A 24,481-nucleotide genomic window follows, 5' to 3' on the forward strand; every position below is an offset into this window, starting at 1 on the left:
GTTTTAGTTGAGAGTCAATGGTAGTTAATAAATCAATGATAGATAATTTACTGACATAAAAAACACTTTAGTATACATATTAAATATATATTAGCCATGTGAATCTCTACTTCACAAACACACCAACATGCATTATATGGTTTTAATATTTGTTCCCTCTTTAGAAGTTATGAGCTTGTTATAGCTAACAATGACTTGTGATGCTACACTTTTAAACATTTAATAACATAAAAAAGTGTGATATTCTTATGTGGTTATGCTTTATAGTTAGGAGTCATGATTCATAAAAGATATTATTTTTTTCAACTGGGGAAGTGGGTATCTAGATTTTTTAAGCTACAAATTGCTGCTACAATGTTTTGTTCCTGTTGAATATGCTTTTCAGTTTTGTATATAAACAAGTTCTTAGATTTCTTTTTAGACCGTGCACGCTGATTCTTGGTTTCTATTAATCTTTGTTCTGCTCCTGAAATGGTTAGCACATGAATGATTCTATAGCTCTTCTGATTATGCTTTAAATCACAGGCTTTCAGAGCTTTTTCTCAGAAAATGGAGTTGCTTTGTTTCACAAGGCATTGTATCAAATTTATGTGCAAGTTGTTATTGTTCCTCTTGGTTTTGTGCTTGTGGATTCCAAGGGAAGTAGTAGGAAGAACAGGAACTACAACCATTTCAAATTCTACAGATTCTTATTCAAGACCAAGTGTTTTGAGAATTGGAGCATTGTTTACTTTTAATTCTGTTATTGGAAGATCGGCGAGACCGGCAATTATGGCTGCAATTGATGATGTTAATGCTAATACCACCATTCTCCCTGGCACTAAATTGGAAGTTATTTTACATGATACAAATTGCAGTGGCTTTCTTGGAACAGTGGAAGGTACTATTTCTTCTTACTCTATAATGCTCCATTCAATATTTCAATATGTATAATCAGGATCAACTTTGTAGTAACTTAATGAATTACTTTGTAAAAAAAACATGACTAGAATTATGGGTGGAAATTGCCAATCCTACCTAGTCGGCTTAAGGCTTGGTTGTTGTTGTTGCAGAATTTTGGGTCTGTGAATTATCGTTATACATTCTCTTTTGTCCCTTCTATGTTGAAGTGAACAAGATTCATTATTTTATTAATCATGTAGCTCTGCAACTGATGGAAAACGATGTAGTTGTCGCGATTGGTCCGCAATCTTCAGGAATAGCACACATAATCTCTCATGTAGTTAATGAACTCCATGTACCTCTTCTTTCATTTGGCGCAACGGACCCTTCTCTATCTTCTCTTCAGCACCCTTATTTCATCAGAACAACTCAGAATGACTATTTCCAAATGCATGCAATTGCTGACTTGGTTGAGTACTATAGATGGAGTGAGGTGATAGCTATCTTTGTAGATGATGATAATGGAAGGAATGGAGTTTCTGCATTGGGAGACGCTTTGGCGAAAAAACGCGCGAAGATTTCTTATAAGGCTGCTTTTACTCCTGGTGCAACCAAAAGTGATATTAGTGACTTGTTAAATGGAGTTAACTTAATGGAATCGCGCGTCTATGTTCTTCATGTTAATCCTGATTCTGGTTTGGAAATTTTCTCTGTTGCCAAGAAGCTAGGAATGATGACAAGTGGTTATGTATGGATTTCATCGGATTGGCTTCCTTCAGTGTTGGATTCATTAGAGAATGTTGACACCGACAGTGGTGTAATGAATCTCTTACAAGGGGTTATCACTTTTCGTCATCACACTCCAGATACTAATCTTAAAAAGAGTTTTATCTCTCGGTTGAAAAGCCTTAAAGACAAGGATACTAAAAACTTCAACTCTTATGCACTATATGCATATGATTCTGTTTGGTTAGCAGCACATGCTCTTGATGTTTTTCTCAATGAAGGTGGAAACACATCTTTCTCATCCGACCCTGTGTTGCATAACAGAAACGGAAGCATGTTACATTTATCATCGCTTCGTGTTTCCAATGGTGGCCAACAGTTTCTTCAGACAATTTTGAGAACAAACTTCACCGGTATCAGTGGTCAAATTCAGTTTGATATGGATAAGAATTTAATCCATCCAGCATACGATATTCTGAATATCGGCGGATTTGGATCACGTAGAATTGGTTATTGGTCTAATCATTCCGGTCTATCAGTCATAGCTCCTGAAGTATTATATCAGAAACCACCTAACACTTCAACAAGTAATCAACAATTGTACAGTGTTATATGGCCTGGAGAGACAACAAAAATACCAAGGGGATGGGTATTCCCTAACAACGGAAAGCCATTGCGGATAGCAGTGCCTAACCGAGTAAGCTACTTGGAGTTTGTTTCTAAGGACAAGAACCCTCCTGGTGTAAAAGGCTATTGCATTGATGTCTTTGAAGCAGCCATAAACTTGTTGCCTTATCCTGTCCCACGACAGTATATACTATTCGGAAACGGAGATACGAATCCTGACTATAACGACCTTGCGTATCAGGTTTCACAAAATGTAAGTTTCAAAGTCTAATTTTGTGATCCTATTGTACAACCAATCCGAATAAATTTCTAGACAACTTCACTTTTTATAAAGTGTAGTACACATACTCTGAGTTATAAAAATCAAAATTCGTGGAAAAAGTTGTCCTGAATAGTTGTTCATGTAACACTTTTGTATTGTTTATATCAGTCTTAATAATGTATGGCCTGGCAAGGAATTCCAGTATGAATAATGTGGATTCAGATTTCGGATACTTTGTTAATGTAGAACAATAGAATTTTTGGTTACAAGTAGTTATGTTATTTTGTTCCTTTCCTTCTTCAGAACTTTGATGCAGCTATTGGAGATGTTACAATAGTCACAAACAGGACAAGGATTTTGGATTTTACTCAACCATTCATGGAATCAGGGTTGGTTGTTGTTGTTCCTGTGAAGAGGATAAAGTCAAGTTCTTGGTCTTTCCTCCAGCCATTCACGGCTCAAATGTGGTGCGTTACCGCTGCATTCTTTCTTTTCGTGGGAACCGTTGTATGGGTTCTTGAGCACCGGCACAATACCGAGTTTCGTGGTACGCCAAGGCAACAAATCACTACAGTCTTTTGGTTAGTATATCCTCACCATTTTAAAGTCTTTTCAGATAGCCTTTGGTAGATATGAAAAAGTTGGAGCAAAACATATAAGTTTTGTTTATTTTATAAACAGAGTAAAACAGAACAAGGCCTAAGATTAAAAAGCGGAACATTTTGGTTCCACTGAGTTTCTGTCCTATTCTATTCGCGCATCAAACACTACCTAATTCTTCTGTAAGATAACTAGGGAACTTTCGTAACGGAGTTGGTTATTGTTCGTTTGTCTATGATATCTCAAATCTGAAACATTATTTGTCATAGCCTATTCGCGCATCAATGCCTTGCTAAGTTTAGTTCCTCTTTTGCAGGTTTAGTCTCTCAACAATGTTTTTTGCACACAGTACGTTCCCGAAAGACTCTCATTGAATTTTTTTTCTCAGTGTTTACCTTCAACAAGGCTTATTTTACTACGGTACATGGTAAAAGTTTCTGACTTTTTTGGTCCTTCGACTTGGCACAGGAGAGAACACTGTGAGTACTCTTGGGAGATTGGTGCTGATCATATGGCTTTTTGTTGTGTTAATAATCAATTCAAGCTACACAGCTAGCTTAACTTCAATCCTAACAGTGCAACAACTTTCATCACAGATCGAAGGCATTGATAGCTTAACCTCAGGTAATCAACCAATTGGAATTCAAGAAGGGTCATTTGCGAAAAAGTATCTCATTGATGAGCTCAATATAGCACCATCTAGGATAGTTACTTTGAAAAATCCGGATGCATATATCGACGCGCTTACGCGTGGACCAAACAATGGAGGGGTTCTAGCCATTGTTGATGAACTTCCTTATGTTGAACTCTTCATGTCCAATACAAACTGTAAGTTCAGAACTGTTGGGAAGGAGTTCACCAAAAGTGGTTGGGGATTTGTAAGTATCTTTAACGCGATCTGAACATTTTATTCCGAGTTAGAACCGGCTATATCTAGCACAACGTACAATATAGGCTTTGTTTTTTTCCAATTATAAAATTTTTCACTCTTCCCCATATAGCCAATGTGGGACTTCACATTTGAATAATCCCGACAAATACATTACTCTAATGTTTAGTACCTTGATCACAGGCATTCCAAAGGGACTCTCCCCTAGCTATTGATTTATCAACTGCCATTCTTCAACTATCTGAGAATGGTGATTTGCAAAAGATACATGACAAGTGGCTTTTGAAACAAGATTGTGTAGTAGAATTCAGTGATGATGAATCATATAAACTATCTTTGAGTAGCTTTTGGGTCCTTTTTCTTATCATTGGCATTGCATGTTTCATTGCCTTAACAGTATTCTTTATTAAAGTTATGTGTCAATATAACAAATTCAACCCTGACCCTGATGAGGAACATGGTGATGATAAAGTTCAAGTTCAACCAGCAAGGTTCAAAAGGCCTATGCTAACTACTAGCTTCAGGGAGTTGATGGATTTTGTGGATAAGAGAGAAGTAGATATCAAAGACATTCTTAGAAGGAGTAAAAAAAGGAGAAGAAACCAAAACTCAGAAGACACTTTGGGAGAGAAGACGTGCTCTTGAAATATATAATATTGATCACTTTGGTTTCTCACAAATGAAAATTACTTGTTTAGTTTATTGATAATAAATATTTCAATTTTAAGATTTAAAATATTCAGTTTTATTAATATATATACATACATATATATTAAAAGTGAGGATGAAATTTTTTGTTTCACATATAAATTGTTCTGCTTTTACTAGGATTACAATACCACAAGTGGGTACTATGGATATGCTTGTTTATTTTTTTAGACCCCTCCCCTTTTAGAATAAATATAATTTTGTTTATTGTTATTACGTGAGCACTAGAAAATTCTAGACAATAATTCATAAATTTTGTAAAAAAACCTAAACAAACATTCCGAATTAAGAAAGTAGGTTCTATGAAGAAACTGGTCATGTGACATGTTTGGTTACCAAGACTCAGAAAGGTACATACTCTATTATCTACAAACACAATCTAATAATTTGACAATTTTGACATGAAAAATAGCTTTTGCAATGATAAATACATTTTACTAATTTCCTTTTCACGTAGATTCTTAATCTTTGGTCAAAGAGAGAGTACAATATCCATAAAGAGCAAATTAATCATGGCCTCATAATTTGATGTAGAAATACACAGGTCAGGTTGATGTAGAAATTGATAACATGCCCATAATTTGATACATAAGATAACTTACCCTTTTAATCTATATTACGAAATTGATTGATTCTCCAAAACTTTATCTTATTTGTGACACATTACCATCTATGCTATTCATTTATGTCACATAACGAATACATAAATAATAAAGAGATCTAAGTTACTGAATAAGACTAAGCAGAATGGAAGCAACACCCATTTTCAAAACCCTTAAAAAAGGACAAAACACTATGCTAGAGGCAAAAGTTTCCACCATTTACTAGCTATAGTGCTAGTGCTTCTAAAGAAATTAACAATTCAAGAAGGAATTAATATAAGAGGGTTACGTTAAAGCTACACCCTAATAATAATAACTAAGTTATTGAAAAAGCTAATAATAACAACTATAATTAAACATGTTGTCTTTAGAAGATGAAGAGAAATAAGGTCTTAATTTAAGCTCTTAGCATTTTTATAATATAATCTTGGGAAGTCAATTCCCGAACCTTAATCCTTTCTCAGCACTTTGTTGTTGAGATTATGAGAATGGATTATGCAAGGTGCGCTCTTGACTTCTACCTTCACTCTTGTATATAGGCCAAAGTTCTCAACACCTCCTCTTTTTCCAAAATGCAATGCCACCCTCTTATATATATATCCTTCTTCTAAACTGCACCAAAGTTAAACAAGAAAGCACCATCAAATTAAAGAGTCTAGGACAAAATAATATATTAAAAAATAAATATATAGATACTAAGATACATTATGGATTTGATCCAAGCTAGAACATTGACTTAGTTTTTGGCAAAGACAGCCTCGAGTTCGTTAATTTTTGCAAATTTGTGTAGTACCCAAAAACTTGTATTTTTTAGCTTCTAAAAAGATCAAGTTTTGATCGTTATTTTGTTTTAGGTTAACACCCCTTATACTAACTTAATGCAATTTGCTTATTCAAAAAAATATAGATACTAAGACAAAACTAGAGATAACTTTACTATTTCCCACTCTTACATGCCCTTAAACTTAAATACATGAGCATAACTTTCTCACATTGATGAATGTCACAATGATATTAAATTATCATTATGGTCACAATTGCTATTATGTTACATCTATTGCAATTATGGATAATATATGACTTAAATTGTGGTAGAAATGTTGTTACGGATATGAGTCACAACATGGTTGTCTTCAGAAACCACATCACACCTATATGAAATTTTCCTAAAGTTGCAATAAATCTAACATCACCATAATCACGACCGCGACCATTATCATACAAATAAGTGTCTCGAAACAAAATGGACTACTACAACTCTAAGAATGAACTAAACATTACACATAAAGAAGTAAAAGTATCAATCATTAAGGTGAAAAACATAAAACATAAGGCAAAGTATGAGTAGGTATAGGAGTGTTAAGATGTTCTTACCACAAGTTCCATTAGTTCTGAAGCTCAAGCAGCTTCCCCAGTAAGGGAAGCCTTAATTCTCTCAACAGTACAAGCAATAAGATTATTAACAGTAGCAACAGATCCAAGTGAAAGTTTAGCTGTTGGAACTGAATCAACCAATATTTGAAATGCAACAGTTAAAAGAGAACCACCATGATCATTTTCAACAATGCTACTTCCATGTGTTGTAGTCCCATCAGGGAGTATAGCAAAACCAGAAGGAAGAAGGGCTACATAGTCTGGGTGCCCTCCATTGAGAACTACATTCATTGCAGCAATATCTACAGGAGCATAAATTACAAAAGAACCTGTTGAATCAGTGCAACTCTCTTGTAATATTAACATGTTGCTTTGACTTGAATTTGCACTCTGCATAGTCCAAATTTATAGGTATCACTGTTAGTTTGATTGCAGATGAAAGATAGCATTGTAATAAAATTGATTTTGATAAATTGTAAATATGGATATAGGATCATCAACTTACATTCACTCGAAGTAGAGAAACACTATTTCCAGTGTCTCTTCCATTGGCAATATGTGCCATTTCTTGAACAACTCCACCATTGGAAAGAATATCCCACTGTTTATAAAGATTAATCATAAGATACAAAACTCAAGCATTTAATAGCCCTTTTGTTAATTTTATATCACTAATTCTCCTTTTATTTTCCCTTTAATAATGTGTTTGGTTCAGACAATGAGAGAGGAGGATAGAGTCTAATATTTGGTGTACTTTTGTAGTTATTTTACAATTAAAGGTTTACTCACCAATTTGCATACTTCATTTTGAAATAATTGCATATTTAAAAATTGAAGTACATTTTGGGAACCAAGATTGAGCATTTTTTCTTTTGGTAAAAAGAAGTTTTAGGGTAAAGGTAGTCTTCTGATCCAAAGGTTAGGGTACAATCCAAGCTTAAGTAACACTTACAATGTAGCAACACATAACCTATCAAGCAATATTTATTTAAAAATATACATAAAATAATATTTCTTTTCCCAAAAGATAAATCCTTTACCATTAATTTGTGACAAACCAAATGACATTAAAAAGAAAAGGACATGAAGCTTTAACTAAAAGAGATATTGAAAGAGATATATGCAATTCAAAGACAAATTGATGAGGTTTTTCATGCATCATACATCACCTAAGTGAGCAATTTTTCTATATTAAGGATGTCTAATACTAACCTATAAGAACACAATAATGCAGCCTAAAACGTTAAATAAGATAATAATTGGCAAATAATTGTTATTCCATTGACTTGTTTGCTTACCTCACTTCTTGAATTCTCATCACGGAGGAATTCAAAGACACTTTTAGGTGACACTGGAAGCCAAAAAGAAGTTGCAGCACTAAGAACAATACCAGGTGGTCTTCCAGGATCATCAACACTTTTACGTGTCATGACCCTTACATCATCAGCACCTGTTCCTGATCCTGATAATGTTGTCCATGTATGTGCAGTTGAAGCACTCACTCCAGCACAAAAGCTTATTACCATTCTCTCAGCCAGTTTCAACATGCTTTTCCTTCCTTCTTGGTTTGTTATCACTATTATAAACATTATAGAAAAATCAATCCTCTTTAATTTAAACTTGTTGGTTATATTTGGATGTCTAAATTAAATATATACTATATAAAAAAAAACCAGAAATAGCCTATTCTGCTTGCAGATAAGGCTCAATACGTTTATCCTTCGCAGATTTCTCTATGTAGAAGCCTCGTGGACTAGGCTGCCTTTTTTTACTATATAAAAAGAGTATCGATTAATACCGCCAACATCTACGGTGGGCATGTTTGTGGCCATGGAACTAGCAAGCCTTTGACATTGTCGATCCAAGGTTGCAATCCAACGTTTTGCACCAAATGCATGTCCAGAGCTAACAAGTTGTTTGTATAGATTATGAACACCTCTATCATCCACTTCCACATGCTCAACCCATATGACCTAAGTAAGGCATATACATAGATCACTTTAAATTAAATAAGCTACATTGAGAACAAACGCAACATTAATTCATCCTATAAATGCACAAACACAATACTCACTAGATCTATGAGGTTATGACATGATTTTATGATTATATATTGATATTAAAGTACCTTTGAGTAGCCATTAGGCAATTCTTGAATCAAACAACCAGAAGGCCTTCTTCTACATTTAGAAGAAGGACTAGGGCGCAAATTATCCAATGACACATCAACTATTGCCCATGTTCCATCAGGGTGCTGCTTACAATACCTCACAAAGTAACTCTCTCTAGTTGGCACAAGAGGTGTAGGTACTTGTAATTCTGCTGTCATCTACATACATAATCAAATAATTGAATCAAATGTTCTTTTTTGTTTGCAAAATTAACCAATTGTATGTGTAATAGTTTCACTATTTAATAGAATATGAAAATGGATGTTGTATAAATATATCAATGTATATACCACTTGCAAAGCACCGTTGTAGTTCCCTGCCACTCCTGTTGATAGCACTTCTAGAGTCATAGCTCTTGAGACTATACCAGAGAACACTGTAGACCATTGGTTCTGAATAACACACAAAAAAGAATGACAAAGACTTCACAATCATGATATTTCCACTATGTTTTATAAATATATAGTAAAAGGAAAACATTTATTTAACATTAAAATAGGAATATTTTTTAATATACTTTTCACATTAATATTAATATATGTATACAAAAGATACTTTTTTTAGAGATAAACATAAATATGTTAAATAATTGAACTCGAATTAAAAATAGGAGTAATGGTATTTTCATATATTTATTACTGTAATCATTTTTCACATCTACTTTATAATTAGCAGATTGTGTTTAAAAAAATAAAAATCTGACAAAGAATAATGGTTCTAAAATTTTAAAAGGAGTCTCGGTAAAAAGTGATATAGATTATAATTTTCTTAAAAATAAAATGCAAAAAAATAGTGTAAAAGATATGTTATATACCGCATCCATGAGAATCTCAACAAGGTTAACATGGTTCATGATAACCACAGCAGTTTCACGTGAAGCTTCACACTTGAACCCATTAGGTTTAGGTCCAATCCCTCTAGGAAAAGACCTAACATATTCATCCTCATTTAGCATAGTGGTGGAGCCATCAAGTGTGGTCAACCATAGAGGTTCACCCAATTGTGCCATTCCAATAAGCTCCTCCATGGCTGCAACAGCAAGCTCAATTATGATTGGTTTATCAGCTTCAGTGGGTCCACTTATTGACCTTAAAAGATCTCCACCTCCATACATATCAATGCCACCTTGTTGTCCACTAAAAGCACCATTGACTCCAAGTTCTAGAGGACGTGGAGGAACAGATGGGGATGAAAGAAGTGGATAATTCACCACTGGCTTTCCAACATACTTGGCAGCTATAGCAGAAATTCTATCAATCTGAACATCAAGACCAAGTAAAGGGTTAAGGAATAATTGACTAATTAGTGTTATGTCACATGACAATAGCATATATCTGTCTTCTACTACAATAATAATGTTTCATTCACATAATTTAAATAAATAAAAAGATAATACTTTCTGATAAGTAAAGTGAAGAGTAAAGACTAGACCTTTTAGACCTTGAACCCTACGCATGAAGAGGTTATTTTTTAAATGTTGGAAATAGATTTCTCACTTGCTAGGTGCAAAGCTACACACGTTTATACATTAACCTTATTATCATGTCATGACAAACACTTGAGTAGGTGTTCATAAAAAATGAGTGTATATAGAGCATTGTTGTTTTTTACTACAACTGCAAGGTTGAAGAAGTTGTTGGCAAAATCTTGTACCTCTTCTCTTAGACGAGCATTTTCAAGCCTCAGTTGATGTTCATCAAATGACATTTCTCCTATAGCAGTTGGTCCACCACAATTAGGACATGAAGCATTGGCAAGAGCTTCCCTGTACCTCATGTTATCTGCACGAAGCTTATCATTTTCAGTCCTAAGTTGTGTGTTCTCATGGCGCTCATGTTGTGTCTGTAACCAAAACAACAAAACAAACACCACACTCTTTATGAGCAAGTCAAACAAAAGCTATATATCATAAAGTATTTTGTCTTGTATGTAGATTTGTCTTATGTTAGTTGCAACAAAAACCGTCCGAATTATTATGTATACCTTCATCTGAGTGCGCTTGTTCTGAAACCAAAACTTGACTTGTAATGGCTCTAATCCCAATTCTTTACTCAGTTCCTTTCTTTGCTTGTCATCAGGGTGAGGACACTCCTTGAAGAAACTGAAGCATAAAACGTGGAAAGATAAAAATTAATTACAACGTTTTTAATATGAAAAAAATAATATAAAATAAAGGGTTGGGACAAAAGTTTTGCTTACGCTTCCATTTCTTGGATCTGGTGTTGGGTGTGGCGGTGGTACCGCTTTTTCTTCTTATTAGGACGTGGATCTTGGTCCTCGCCGGAGGCACCACCGTCATGATTTTCGCTACCGGATTTTGTGCCACTGTCAAACTCATCGTTGCGGATTATAGGGATATCACTCTCTGAAGTGTTCTGAGTAGTCATGTCCAAATGGTGAAGACCTTCCATCATGTTTGGCTGGAACATTATCTACTGATCTTTAAGATTCCAAACTCTTATTTTTAAATCTAACAAAAACAATACCCAAATATAGCATACTATACTCAGAAAACAAAGGATCAAAATAGCACCAACATTTTTTTAATTATTTTAGATATACTACTATGTTCATGAAAAAATTGATTTTGATATAAAAACTGTGTACAAAATATGCAGATTTGACCAGATTGGTGTTTTTGAGGGAAATAAGTAGGTTCCAAGAGTGAAAATTGGAAAAAGAATAACGCGTTTTCGAATACCGAGAAGGATATTTCAACTGAGAGAGAAAGAGTTTTTTTCTTTTTCTTCACTAAGACCAACTTTGACTAATAAAAAGGTAGAAGACTTTTTATTTAGGTATAGAGTAAAATAAGAGAAACCCAAAGTGAAGAAAAAATGAATCTTAGAAAAACAGCAATGGAATTAACATGAGAATCAGAACCAGAATTATAATAAAAAATGGAAGAAAATGAAAAGGTATCACTGACCTGCGTAAGAGATAGAGATTCAAAAACGGTGCCGTTTGTTTCAATCATAGATGGCATATTTCACAAACCAAAAACACCAACTCTTCTCTCTTCTGAGACCCTTATATGATGTCTTCAAAGGTTGTGTTTTCTTCTTAGATTATGCTGTCAGCTAAGGATATTGTGTAACTACAAAACAGATAAGAAAAAGACACAAAAACGTGACCTAAAAGAAAGTGAAGAAAAAAGTGGAAAAGTCTCAACAAATTTCGGTGTCCTTACAATTCCCTAAACAAATGCGTTGCGTAATTAAAATGCAGATATGAATAACGTTGACGGTTCCTTATACTCCATATCAACCCAAGAAGATTCAGAAAATATTGGAGAAATATAAGGTCCATAAAGATCTCTGTATAATAGTAATAATAATAATAATAATATGTTACAGTAAACGTTGCGTTCCTTTCACATTCTGGTAACCCTAGCTATATGCACCGAGTGAGATCGAAAACTTATAAATTTTGCCCGATTTTTTATAAAATAAAATATATATTTGTGAAACATTATCAAACATTTTGTTTTTTCAAAATCATTGATCTTAGACTTAGAAAGTGTGAATGATATATGGAATTATGTTATGTGACAAAATTATCAACTTACCAGTGGTTGGTAGTTGCCGAAGAAAAGAAAGCTACAGAAAAAAAAGAAGATAAATATTTAGATCTGCTTTTGTACTCTTTTCCAAATATTGATATGAGAAGAGGAAAAAAGAAGAAAAAGGGGTTGAAGAAGATATGAAAAGTTTATGATATGGTAAGTAGAGAAAAGGTTGAGCATAGAAAAGGTTGTGTAAATGATGGTGAGAAGAAGATGAAGGTGGAAGAGGAGAAGAGAGGAGAAAGGAAATGAAGAAGGGAGAGAAGAAAGTGGGAAGAAAAGGGAGAAAATATGGCAGCTATGAGTTATTGCTAAGCGTAATGAGATGGTGCAATTGCATTTAATGGTGGGAGAAAGAGGTGTAATTGCTATAGAGAGAGAATGAGAAAGTGAAAGAGAGAGAGAGAGCAACTTTTTTACTTAGTTTGTGAATTTTTGCCCTTGGAGAGTTGATGCTGTAAATGTGTCACGGCAACCAAACTTGTTAGTGTTTTTCTTTTCTATAATGTATCCATACCATAAAACATTAACAGCATACACAATGATACAACACATTTTTCATTCTTAAATGGACCTCATTTATTATTTTATATTTGTTTATATTTTTTAACAACTTAAGTAACGCACGCTAAAATCACCTACAATGATGCAACTCTATTTTTGTTCTATGTTTGATTTAGGAATGAAAGTGAGAGGAAAGAAAGTAGAAGGAAAGAAAAGTAATAGAAAAACATATGATAATTTTGTTTTTTTGGTACATTTGAAAATGGAAGAAAATTAGTCAAAAGAAAATCCACATTTATACATAGTGTATTGAAAATGACATAAGTGTTCTCATTATTTTTGTATATAATTATGTAGTATACCTAATTTTTAAATTGTAAATTACATAACTAAATAATTTATTCTTAATAATATTAATTAACATTTTTAAGTAACATGTAAATTAAGTTTAATATAAAAATATTTGTTTATGAAAATCATTAACTTTTCATCTTTTTCTTACTAATGTGTCTAAAAGAAAATATAATTCTTATTTGACAATTAATTTTATATTTTTAATCATCTCACTCAATCTTTTAGTATACAAAATTACTATTTATTTGTGAGCTCAAAATGCAACGAAATAAAATTAAGTTAACCAATTTCACATAAAATGAATATAAACAAATAAATTTAGTACACTGTATTTATTTTCATTTAGATTATTGTGAGACTCATGCATATTTTTTTCTTTCCTCTCTATTTAATGTTGGAACCAAATGGTTGAAAACGACATTTTCCACTACTTTTCTTTCCTTCTTTTTTCTTTCCTTCTTTTTTATTTCCTCTTGCTTTCTATGGTAGCAAACATAGTGTAAATGGAGTAAATGTGTTGACAGAAGCTCTGCTAGGGCATGCTCCAAGAATATGGGATTTTGATCATCTCCAACTTTATGGGAAACCACCTTCTTGCTTAAGCATGGAAACTTTTGTTCCTTGGAGCTTCCTTTCTGAAACAACCACGTCTCCTAAACCTCTTCCACCCTCTTCTCTCAAGAAGTCCTTTGCACAAGTTCTCCAGAACTCATGTGACATTGCCATCTCCCAACTTCCTCAACCCTGCATCAAAGGGGATGCAATCGCGATAAAAATTCCAGAGGAAGATTATCAGGCGGGATTGCAGAGGTGTAGAAATCACCTTCATGGGAGGCTCATCCTAGCAAAGGGGGATAGCCCTCTGAAGTATATAAATCTGAAAAACAAACTTCAGAAGATGTGGGAAATGATAGGCACATGGACCATGGTGTCTCTGGGCAAGGGTTATTACGACTTCTCATTCTCATCGGTGGAGGATATGAGAAGCATCTGTGCAATAGGGGCTTGGTCTCTAAAACCAGGGTTCCTTAGGATGTCCCTATGGACACCAGATTTCAATCCAAATCATCAAAGACAATCACACTCTCAATGCTGGGTTAAAATATTCGGGTTGCCACAAGAATATTGGAGCCCAAGGATTCTATTTTCCATTGTAGGGGGACTAGGCACTCCCATATCATTGGATGATGCTACATCTAAGAGATCATTTGGACATTATGCTCGAGTGTTGGTGGAGATAAATATCAAAGAGGATTTATATGATCAAGTCTTGGTGGAGAGAGAGGGTTTTGCTTTCTTTGTTGGGATTGAATATGAAAATGTCCCTTTCTATTGTACTATTTGCAACAATATTGGTCATCTACAGAGCAATTGTCGCAGAGTGAATAAAAAGAAGGTGGATGAGAATGCCCCTAGAAAGAAAGTTGAGGAATCAGGCCATAAGGAAAATAAAGAGGAGGAGGAGGTTCCAACAATCAGGAAAATTGATGACCTAGTAATCAATTTGGAGATAGACAATAGGGAGGAGGCTAGTTGGGCAGGGATAGAAAGAGTTGAAAACACACCTGAAAAGGAGGCAGGACAAGAGACACCAAATATGACAAGTTTGGAGGACTCATATGATCCCTCAGTGCCACAGAATATTAAAGACAATTTCATAGTGCTTGACACACAGGAATTGGGCAATATAAATGCAGCCAAGGATATGCAGCTAGTTGGCAGGCTTTGGGCAGATGACAATATAGAGGAGGAAGAGGAAGATGAACAATTCACTCCTATACCCGTAGGGGTGGGCACTCTAAAACTGTCCAATGATAATTCTCTACTGGAATTGCAGAGGTCTTGGTCACCTCAACACTAGGTTGGTCCTTAAAAATCTTTGCTTAACTCATAAACCAGATTTCTTGTTTATTGCTGAGCCTATGATAGCTAAGGAGGTAATTCTGGATACCTTTTGGAAAATTAGGATGAATCTATTTGTCACCAATAATAGGGGAAACATGCTGCCCAATCTGTGGGGCTTATGCAGCCATGATCACTCTCCTACAGTTTTGCATAATTCTTCTCAGCACATGAATATCTCAGTTTCAATAGCTGATAAAAGTTGCTACATTAGTGCAGTGTATGCTCATACTAATTATGTTCAGGGAAGAAATCTCTGGTATGACTTGAATGCTCAGATAATTGCAAATGATGGGCCATGGACTTGCATAGGAGATTTCAATGTGGTGCTTGGTGCCAATGAGGCCAGAGGCCCTCGTGTGCCTCATGCCTTGCCCTCTACTGAATTTAAAACTTTCACTGATTGCTCTAAGTTGATCCATCTAGCCACAAGAGGATCTTTGTTCACTTGGTCTAATAGGAGATCTGGGGTTGCTCTCACTGAAAAAAGGCTAGACAAAAGTTTATGTAATGAGGAATGGCTAAATACTTGGAGTCAAACATCCTGTTGCACTTTGCCTAGAATAGCCTCTGATCATCATCCTATTCTGTGCACTTCTATCCCTTCTGAAAGGAGAGCTTATACTTTTAGGTTTCACAAAATGTGGACCAAGCATGAGGATTGTAAAGGTGGTGGAAAATATCTGGAATAGACCTTGCTATGGGTGCCCTATGTATATTCTCACTCAGAAGCTCAAGAATCGTAAGAAAGAGCTTAAGCTTTGGAACAAAAATGTTTTTGGCAACATACATCTGAATGTCAAAACTGCTATGGCAGAGTTGGAGCTGATTCAAAATTCCAAGACTATCATGCCTAGCCAGGATTGGAGGGATCAGGAAAATTTGGCCCAAAACAAGCTCATGATTGCTCTTGATGTGGAGGAGTCTTTTTGGAAATAAAAAGCTAGGATAAATTGGCAACTTAATGGGATAGAAACACAGCTTTTTTCCATAGAGTCACCAAAATAAGGCAGGCCACCAAGTCTATGACTATGTTAAAGGATGGTAATAGATTGATAACAGAGCAAGAGGAGATAGGAAATCATGTGTTGGACCACTTTCAGAATCTTTTTGCTTCTGAAAATTCTACTAGACATAATTCTCTCATCCAAGAGGTAATTTCTAGTATGGTTTCTCAAGAGGAAAATGCTAGGTTAACTTCCATGCCTTCTACAGAGGAGATCAAGAAGGCAATGTTTGATATGAATGGTGAGGGGGCACCAGGGCCTGATGGATTTGGGAGATGCTTCTTCCAAACTTTCTGGGATATAGTTGGGCATGATGTTTTCCTTTCAGTGTCCCAAATCTTTTCTCAGGGATGGATTCTTCTAAACATGAATGCTAACACTATTGTCCTAATTCCTAAATGCCTTGGTGCTGACAGAATTCATGATTTCAGGCCAATTTCTTTAGCTAATTTTCAATTCAAAATTATTACTAAGATTCTGGCTAATAGGCTGGCTTACATTGCCACTAGAATTGTCTCTCAGAATCAAAAGGGCTTCATAAGAGATAGAAACATCCAAGACTGCATTTGCTTAGCTTCTGAAGCAACTAATTTACTGGATTACAAGACTTTTGGTGGCAATCTAATCTTAAAGCTGGACATTTCTAAGGCCTTTGACACAATTGATTGGGAATTTCTGCTGGATACACTCAGGGCCTTTGGTTTTGATCAGAAATTTATTGCTTGGATTAAGGTAATTCTTCACTCAGCAAGGCTATCCATAAGTGTTAATGGTCACAGTGTGGGTTACTTTGCTTGCAAGAGAGGGGTTAGGCAGGGGGACCCTCTATCCCCCCTGCTGTTCTGTATTGCTGAGGAGGTCCTGAGCAGGGGAATCCTAAAGCTTGTAGCTCTTGGCAATCTGAGCACAATTAGTGGTCCTTCATCTATGCAAACTATGAGCCATGTGCTATATGCAGATGATGTGCTCATCTTCTGCAAGGGAGTGAAAAGAGAGCTCAGAAATCTCAAACTTCTGCTATCTGATTATGCTCTTGCTTCTGGCCAGATCATAAATGCCTCCAAAAGTCAGTTTTTCACTGCAAACTCAAATCCTAGGAAATTTTTGAACCTCTCTTCCTTCCTTGGTTTCAATGCTGGATCTCTCCATTTCACTTACCTTGGTGTCCCTATTTTCAAAGGAAAGCCCAAAAAGGTCCACCTGCAACCAATTGTGGACAGAATTACTCAGAAATTGGCAACTTGGAAAGGCTCATGCCTCTCAATCATGGGCAGAGTGGAGTTAGTCAAATCCGTCATTCAGAGCATGTTGGTTTATTCTTTTCACATATATGTTTAGCCTGCTCAACTTCTTAAAGATCTAGACAAAAAGATCAGAAACTTCATCTGGGCAGGGAATACTGAAGTCAAAAAACTAATCACTGTCAATTGGCATCAAGTCTGCTCTCCATTTTAGGTTGGTGGCTTGGGGGTCAAGTCAATATCCAAGATGAACAAAGCTTCCCTAATTAAACTCTCATGGACCATGCTCTCTTCTTGCAAAGACTGGGCTATTTTCTTTAGACAGAGGTTTAGAAGGGACTGCATAATCTCCTCTAGATACTACAAGTCTTCAATTTGGCCAGGAATCAAGACTAACTGGTCCTATGTCCATCTCAACTCAGGTTGGCTTGTTGGAAATGGAACCAAAATAAAATTCTGGACTAACAACTGGCTTGGATCTTCTCTGGTGGATCTTTTGAACATTCCTGAGGATCTTAGATCCAATCTGCAAGCCTATGTGGCAGACTTCATTCACCAAGGTAAATGGACAATTCCTTCTCAACTGGTTGAGCTTTTCCCGTCTGTCTCTAGAGCAATTTCCAGGACTCTAATTCCTAATATTGATGATAGAATGGTTTGGCATGGCTCATCTGATGGCAATCTGTCCCTAAAGAAGGCCTACAACAATATATTCCCCCTTGCTAGTCTAGTGAATTGGTTCAAGGAAATTTGGTCAACTAAAACCCCTCCTTCTAAATCCTTCATAGCTTGGAGATGGTGGCACAACAAAATCCCCACGGACGAAAATCTCCAGAGAAGAGGATGCAGTTTAGTGTCCATGTGCAGTCTTTGCAATCATAGCCTTGAGACATCCAGTCACATTTTCCTTCACTGTGATTTTGCCAAGCAAATCTGGCTTTGGTTGAATAACACTTTCTCCATTAACACAAACATGTCCTCTTGCTCTGCTCTTTGGATGTCTAGCAAGATGGAGTGGAGCTCTCAAACAAAAGAAGCCTTCTCTATCTGCATTACTCATATTATTGCTTCAATCTGGTTTTGCAGAAACAAAGCAAGGTTTAATGATACTAAAGTCCCAGTGGCTAGAGCTCTGGACAAGCTAAAGCAAGATATTAGTTTTGCTGCTAATCAATCTAAATGTTTTGCAAACAACAATCCTAATGAGTTTGCCATTTTGAGAAGTCTAAAGATCAACTTGAGGTTCAAGAATTCTCCAAAGATCAGGGAGATAATTTGGCATCCTCCCATCATAGGTTGGCTAAAGGTTAACACGGATGGTGCTGCCCAGGGTAGCCCTGGGTTGGCGGGAGGAGGTGGAATATTCAGAGATCACCTTGGTAAATTTGTTGCTTGTTTTGCTGCTTTCTATGACATACAACATGCTATATACGCGGAGCTCCTTTCGGTTATTCTGGCAGTTGAACTTGCTCATGCCAAAGGATGGCATCACTTATGGATTGAAAGTGATTCAACTCTAGTGGTGGACATTCTCATAGGGAATATACAACCTCCTTGGAGTCTTGCATCTAGGTGGAGTATTTGTCAATCCTTATTATCTTCTATGTCTTGGAAGGTTTCGCATATTTTCAGGGAGGGTAATTCCTGTGCTGATTTGCTTGCTAACCATAGTTTAAGGTCTAGGACTTTTACTTGGTGGAATTCTATCCTATCGATAATTTTCTGGGAATGTAATAGAGATTGGTTGAGGCTTCCTTCCTATAGGTTCACAAACTTGTAATGGCTATTTGTTCCTTTTTTTTATAAATCTTGGGTGCTCTAGCACTATTGCTTAAAAAAAAAATATTTCTCTGTTGTAACAATTGTTTTTCCGTTTTTTAATGTTGACTCACAACTTTAAGAACAATGTGTATTTAGCTTACTGTTATGAAATAAGAACAAGAATGTCTCATCTTCAGTGTTGAACTTGGATGAGAATATATTTATTTCATTACGAACAATTTTTTTGTTACCATTATGAATGCGGTAAGGTAAGTGGATGTATAAGAGGTTAAGTCGTTTTTTATTGTATGTTCTGAATACCATACATGCATGATATTATAATTTTTTTTAAGGAAGGTTAAGCTTTTATTATATCAACTGCAGTATTGGGGTTATTTGAGTCTCGAATGCTTATTAGAATTAGAGTAATTCTTAATAGTTTTATATGAACCCTTACATGATGCTTATGGATTGTTCAAATTGGCAACGAAACCATACGAGTTAAATACTCTTTTGGTAAGCAATCGAGTTAAATCCTTATCAAATATATCAACATTTGTTGGCGCTGAGGAAGCTACATGTGTGTGAGGGTGTCCATTACCCTCAATTTTTTTGAATAATATATATATTCCTTGTAATTCTACAAGTTCAATTTTTTTTTTTAAAAACATGAAATAATTTGTGAAAAATAAATAATCATTATCATGTTGAATTATTTTATATTATTGTGAATATACAATTTAAGTAATTTCATGATCATAACTGTTTTTTTATGTGTCTTCTTTAAGTGTAAATCAATTTTTTCTATAGTTTTGATTTGACAAAAGTAGTTGAATTTACAAAGTTTTGTTCAACTGATCTGATGATGTTTGATAATCAAATTAAGATTTATATCATTGATATAGCTGAAATTCTGTCCAGATTAAATGACATGGAAGATAGAGACTGGTTGGTATTTTCTAAATTTGATCATGGAGCGGTAGGAGGTGTCCAATGATTTGTGCTTCTATGAACATTAGAGGTCTGGGGAGTCATCTTAAAAGGAGGTGCGTGAATAAAGTGATAAGAAATTTTGATGTTGACTTTATGTGTATCCAGGAAATAAAATTGGAGGTGTGTGAAGATAATTTTTGTTTTCAATTATGGGGTAATGAAATTTGTCATTGGGAGTTCAATCATTCTTTGGGTCATTCGGGTGGTATTCTGAGCATATGAGATTCTAAAAAATTCTCAAGCATTAATACTTTTAGAGGGGATGGTTTCCTGGCTGTCCAAGGTGTTTGCTGAAAGTTCAGATTAATGTTTGCCTAGTGAATATTTATTCTGTTTATTGGAGTTGAAGAAAAATTTGTGGACTGATTTATTAAATCTTAAAAGAAGCTTAGGGGATGGGTTATGTTGTTTTATGGAGGACTTTCATGCTATTAGAGTGGATTATAAAAGATGAGATGGATCCAATTTGTATAGCCGGAGGGAAATGCAGTTGTTCAATGATTAGATTGGTGAGATGGAGCTGATTGACCTTCCCCCATTGATCGCAATTTTACGTGGTATCAACCAGGAGGGGTTGTTATGAGCATATTGGATAGGTTTCTCATATTTGGAGAGTGGTTGCTGATGTGGCCAGATACTACTCAGAGGTCTATTGATAGGGATTATTCGGATCACTGTCCGATTCTTCTAAAAATTTCACCTTGGACTCAGGGACCTTCTCCTTTTAGGTTCAATAATTGTTGGTTCTCTCATCTGGGGTTTAAAGAGTTTGTTTCGAAAATGTGGCGTGAGTCTCTGGTGTCTAGTTGGTCTGCTTACATTGTAAAGGAAAAGTTGAAGTTGTTAAAAGTGAAGCTGAAAGAGTGGGATAAGGAGGTCTTTGGTTGCTTGGACTCAAGATTGGGTGATCTAGTTAAGCAAATCCAAAGCTTGGATTTGATTGGGGAAACCTCTTTGTTATCAGAGGATAAACTTACTTTGAGGAAGAAATACATGGCTGATTGGTGGTCTACTACAACAATGAAGGATAGTCTAATTGTGCAAAAGTTTAGAGCTAGATGGCTAAAAGAGGGTGATGCTAATACATCTTTCTTCCATGTTAGTATTAATAACAGAAGGAGGAGGAATCACATTCATGGAGTTTGGATTTATGGAGAGTGGATCGAAGAGGATAAAGGTCTTCTGGAGGTGGTGTCAAATTATTTCCAAAGGGTGTTTTACAACCCTTGTAGGAGCCTTTCTTCACTAGATGGGGTGGGTTTCAATTGCCTTTCTGATTCTCAGGTTTTGTCTCTTGATGCGGTTTTTTCGGATGGTGAGATTAAAGAGGCGGTGTGGAGTTGTACAACTGATAAAAGTCCGGGGCCAGATGGGCTTAATTTCAGGTTCTTTCAAGAATTTTGGGATATTATTAAGCTAGATATTGTGTCTTTTTTGTGGGAATTCCAGGTGAATTGTAAGCTCCCAAAAGGTTTGAACTCCTATTTCATTGCTCTAATTCCAAAATTAAACAACACAACAAAGATTCAAGATTTTAGACCGATTTCTCTAGTGGGTTCTTTATACAAGATTCTGGCTGAAGTCTTGGAAGGTATGCTTAAAGGGGTGATGGCTTCTTTCATTTCGCCTTCAGAATCAGCTTTCATTCAGGACAGAAACATTCCATTCGTCTAAGAAGGATATGGATGGGTGCTTATTGTTCAAAGTGTATTTAGAGAAAGCGTATGATTCAGTTAGTTGGAATTTCTTGGATTATATGATGTCTAGGTTTGGTTTTTCGAGTCAATAGAGGAAATGGATAATTGAATGCTTAATTTCTACTACTATGTCGGTCCTTATGAATGGTACGCCCTCGAATCAATTCTCAGTTTCAAAGGGTATCAAGCAGGGAGATCCGATGATGCCTTTTTTGTTTCTGTTGGTGGCAAAAGGGTTTGTGGGATTGGTTCGTATGGCAAAAATAGGTGGAATCCTGGAAGGTTTTAAAATGAGGCGATCAGAGGTTGAAGTGACAAATTTACAGTTTGCAGATGATACAATAATGGTATTCAAGCCCACAACTTCTAATTTGTGGGGTATGAAAACCATTATTAGATGTTTTGAACTTGTGTCTAGAATGAAGATTAATGCTCATGAAAGTTCTTTGTTTGGAATCTGAAATACAGAGAGCTTCATGAGGTTGGCAGTCTCCTTTTTATCTTGCAAGATTGGAACTATTCCTTTTGTGTATTTGGGGATCCCGGTGGGGGCAAATTCGAGGAGTGTTTCTATGTGGAAGAGTGTTGTAGATGTAGTGGCTAGGAGACTCGCTTCTTGGAAGCGGAAGCACATTTCCTTTGGAGGTAAAGTCATTTTTCTCAACTTAGTTTTGTCAAATTTACCTATTTATCTCCTTTCTCTTTATAAGGCTCATAAGAAGGTTATTCATAACATTACTACCCTTCAAAAAAAGTTCTTATGGGGAAATAAAAGAGGTAATAGAGGCATCCATTGAGTGAAATGGCCAGAGGTCTGTAAACCGAAGAAGTAAGGCGGGTTGGGAGTTAAAGACTTAACAAAGTTTAATGAGGCATTATTAGGGAAATGGAAGTGGAGAAGATTGACTGAGCTAGAGTCGACGTGGGTTAGAGTGGTGGATTCAAAGTATGGTCCAGACATGAGTAGTTCAGAATCAGATTTGGCCTCGAAGTAGTGGAGGGATTTGGGTAAGATCGGTTCGTTGAATGGTGAGAATGCTGGGTGGTTGGACTCTCATGTGTGGAAGGAAATTGGTGATGGTGGTTTGACGTTATTTTGGCATGATACTTGGTAATCAATGCTTGAAAGACATGTTTCCGAGACTTTTTTTACTTGCAGAGAATAGACAAGCTTTAATAGCGGATTATGGTGTTTGGATCAATGAGTCTTGGAGTTGGCGCATTTCTTGCATAAGACATCTGTTTTCTTGGGAGGAAGACTCAGTCGATCGGTTATATGAGTTGATAATCTATCACAGTTGTAGACGAGGTATTTCTGATAGATGGAGGTGGGGCCTAAATGCTTATGGGGTTTATACAGTCAAATCAGCATACATGGCGCAATTAGAGTATGACACATCTGCTAGGGACGATCTTCTTAACAAGTGTTGGATTAGTTGTATTCTGATGAAGGTGTACTGCTTTGTTTGGAAAACAATGAGAGGGAGTTTGGCTACTAAGGGCGAGCTTCAAAGAAGGCATATTATGGATGGACTGGAGTTGAATTGTGTTTTTTGCTTGGAGCATATAGAGTCAACTAATCATCTTCTTCTAGCTTGTTCGTTTACATTTTTAGTGTGGAAATGATTTTATTCTTGGTTACAAATTCCAATTCTTCTACCTGATTCTATTTCAGATCTGTTGGTGATGCATGATTCTTTTTATAGAGTTCCATCAGGTAGAAATTGTTGGAGAATGCTTTGGTTTGCTTTGGTATGGTCGATCTGACTCATGAGAAATGATGTAATCTTCTCGGCTAAAGAGGTTAGCTTTACCGAGGTGATGGATTTGATTCAGATTCAATCTTGGACTTGGTTTTGTTCCACAAATGGTCCTTTTGTTTATGACTTTGCACAGTGGAGCATAGACTATAGGTCTTGTATATCCCATATCAACAGTGTTGTTTGATTGTGTTCGTTTTTATTTGTATTTGGGGGCATCCCTTGTGCCTGATTATTGAATTTTTTCGTCCATAAGAAAAAAGGTATCAATAATCTTTTAGATAAATTTGTTGAAGTTGAAGATACATTATTTACCCATTAGTTTATCTTCTTTTGAAGTTAACAATAAAAATGTAAAAAGACTTTTTGAACTTTGAAAATTATGGGAAATAATTTGCGTAATCAAATGAGAGATGCATAATGAATGTATGTCTACTATCTAGTGACTTATAATTAGGGAGAAGTATTCAACAATATTGACAATGAATTGACCATTCAATAATTTTAAAATTGAAATCATATAGAGATTAATTATGAAATATATTATTAATTTGATTGAATATATTTAAATTTTTTAATTCTGACATTAATGTTTGAGTTAATTACACTGACATCCCCCTGAGTTTTAGTGAAATTACACAAACACCCCTCACTTTTCTACACCTACACAAACCTCCCCTAGTTTTTATACTTTCGTTACACTGACCACCCCTACATAAGAAATAAATGTAATATTTTAAACAAAAAATGTGATAAATGTAATTAAGTTAAACAAAACATGATATATTGTGAGGAAAATTCCAAATAATATACAAATCAATGTATCTTTATTATTTTTTGTTACTAAATGCATCAA

The 24,481-nt window shown here is 35.5% G+C and overlaps 4 protein-coding genes across 6 annotated transcripts; 3 read left to right on the forward strand and 1 right to left on the reverse strand.

The window, feature by feature from the left end:
• LOC109350598 (glutamate receptor 3.4-like) lies at window positions 265-4,631 on the forward strand. The gene is made up of 6 exons (XM_019591822.1): window positions 265-880; window positions 1,143-2,488; window positions 2,801-3,078; window positions 3,414-3,445; window positions 3,566-3,975; window positions 4,170-4,631. The coding sequence occupies exons 1-6, from the start codon at window positions 550-552 to the stop codon at window positions 4,629-4,631; spliced, it is 2,859 nt and encodes a 952-aa protein (XP_019447367.1). The 5' UTR covers window positions 265-549.
• LOC109350894 (homeobox-leucine zipper protein HDG2-like) lies at window positions 5,430-12,691 on the reverse strand. 3 transcript variants are annotated; one of them, XM_019592205.1, is made up of 13 exons: window positions 12,410-12,691; window positions 11,771-11,938; window positions 11,041-11,261; window positions 10,825-10,942; window positions 10,495-10,683; window positions 9,656-10,099; window positions 9,132-9,233; window positions 8,799-8,999; window positions 8,469-8,643; window positions 7,969-8,246; window positions 7,176-7,271; window positions 6,671-7,060; window positions 5,430-5,903 (listed from the first exon to the last, which is right to left on the reverse strand). In XM_019592205.1, the coding sequence occupies exons 2-12, from the start codon at window positions 11,825-11,827 to the stop codon at window positions 6,695-6,697; spliced, it is 2,247 nt and encodes a 748-aa protein (XP_019447750.1). In that variant the 5' UTR covers window positions 11,828-11,938; window positions 12,410-12,691; the 3' UTR covers window positions 5,430-5,903; window positions 6,671-6,694. The 3 variants fall into 3 exon arrangements, with proteins under 3 accessions (XP_019447750.1, XP_019447749.1, XP_019447751.1); XM_019592204.1 differs by having other exon boundaries at window positions 5,430-5,908; window positions 12,410-12,690; XM_019592206.1 differs by having other exon boundaries at window positions 5,430-5,908; window positions 11,041-11,311; window positions 12,410-12,689.
• LOC109350599 lies at window positions 15,265-16,105 on the forward strand. The gene is made up of 2 exons (XM_019591823.1): window positions 15,265-15,673; window positions 15,798-16,105. Exons 1-2 carry the CDS (start codon window positions 15,265-15,267, stop codon window positions 16,103-16,105), a joined length of 717 nt encoding a protein of 238 aa, XP_019447368.1.
• On the forward strand, window positions 21,994-23,491 carry LOC109350600. The gene is made up of 3 exons (XM_019591824.1): window positions 21,994-22,243; window positions 22,334-22,510; window positions 23,025-23,491. Exons 1-3 carry the CDS (start codon window positions 21,994-21,996, stop codon window positions 23,489-23,491), a joined length of 894 nt encoding a protein of 297 aa, XP_019447369.1.

The sequence above is a fragment of the Lupinus angustifolius genome, chromosome LG06, assembly GCF_001865875.1.
Source record: "Lupinus angustifolius cultivar Tanjil chromosome LG06, LupAngTanjil_v1.0, whole genome shotgun sequence".
NCBI lineage: Eukaryota > Viridiplantae > Streptophyta > Magnoliopsida > Fabales > Fabaceae > Lupinus > Lupinus angustifolius.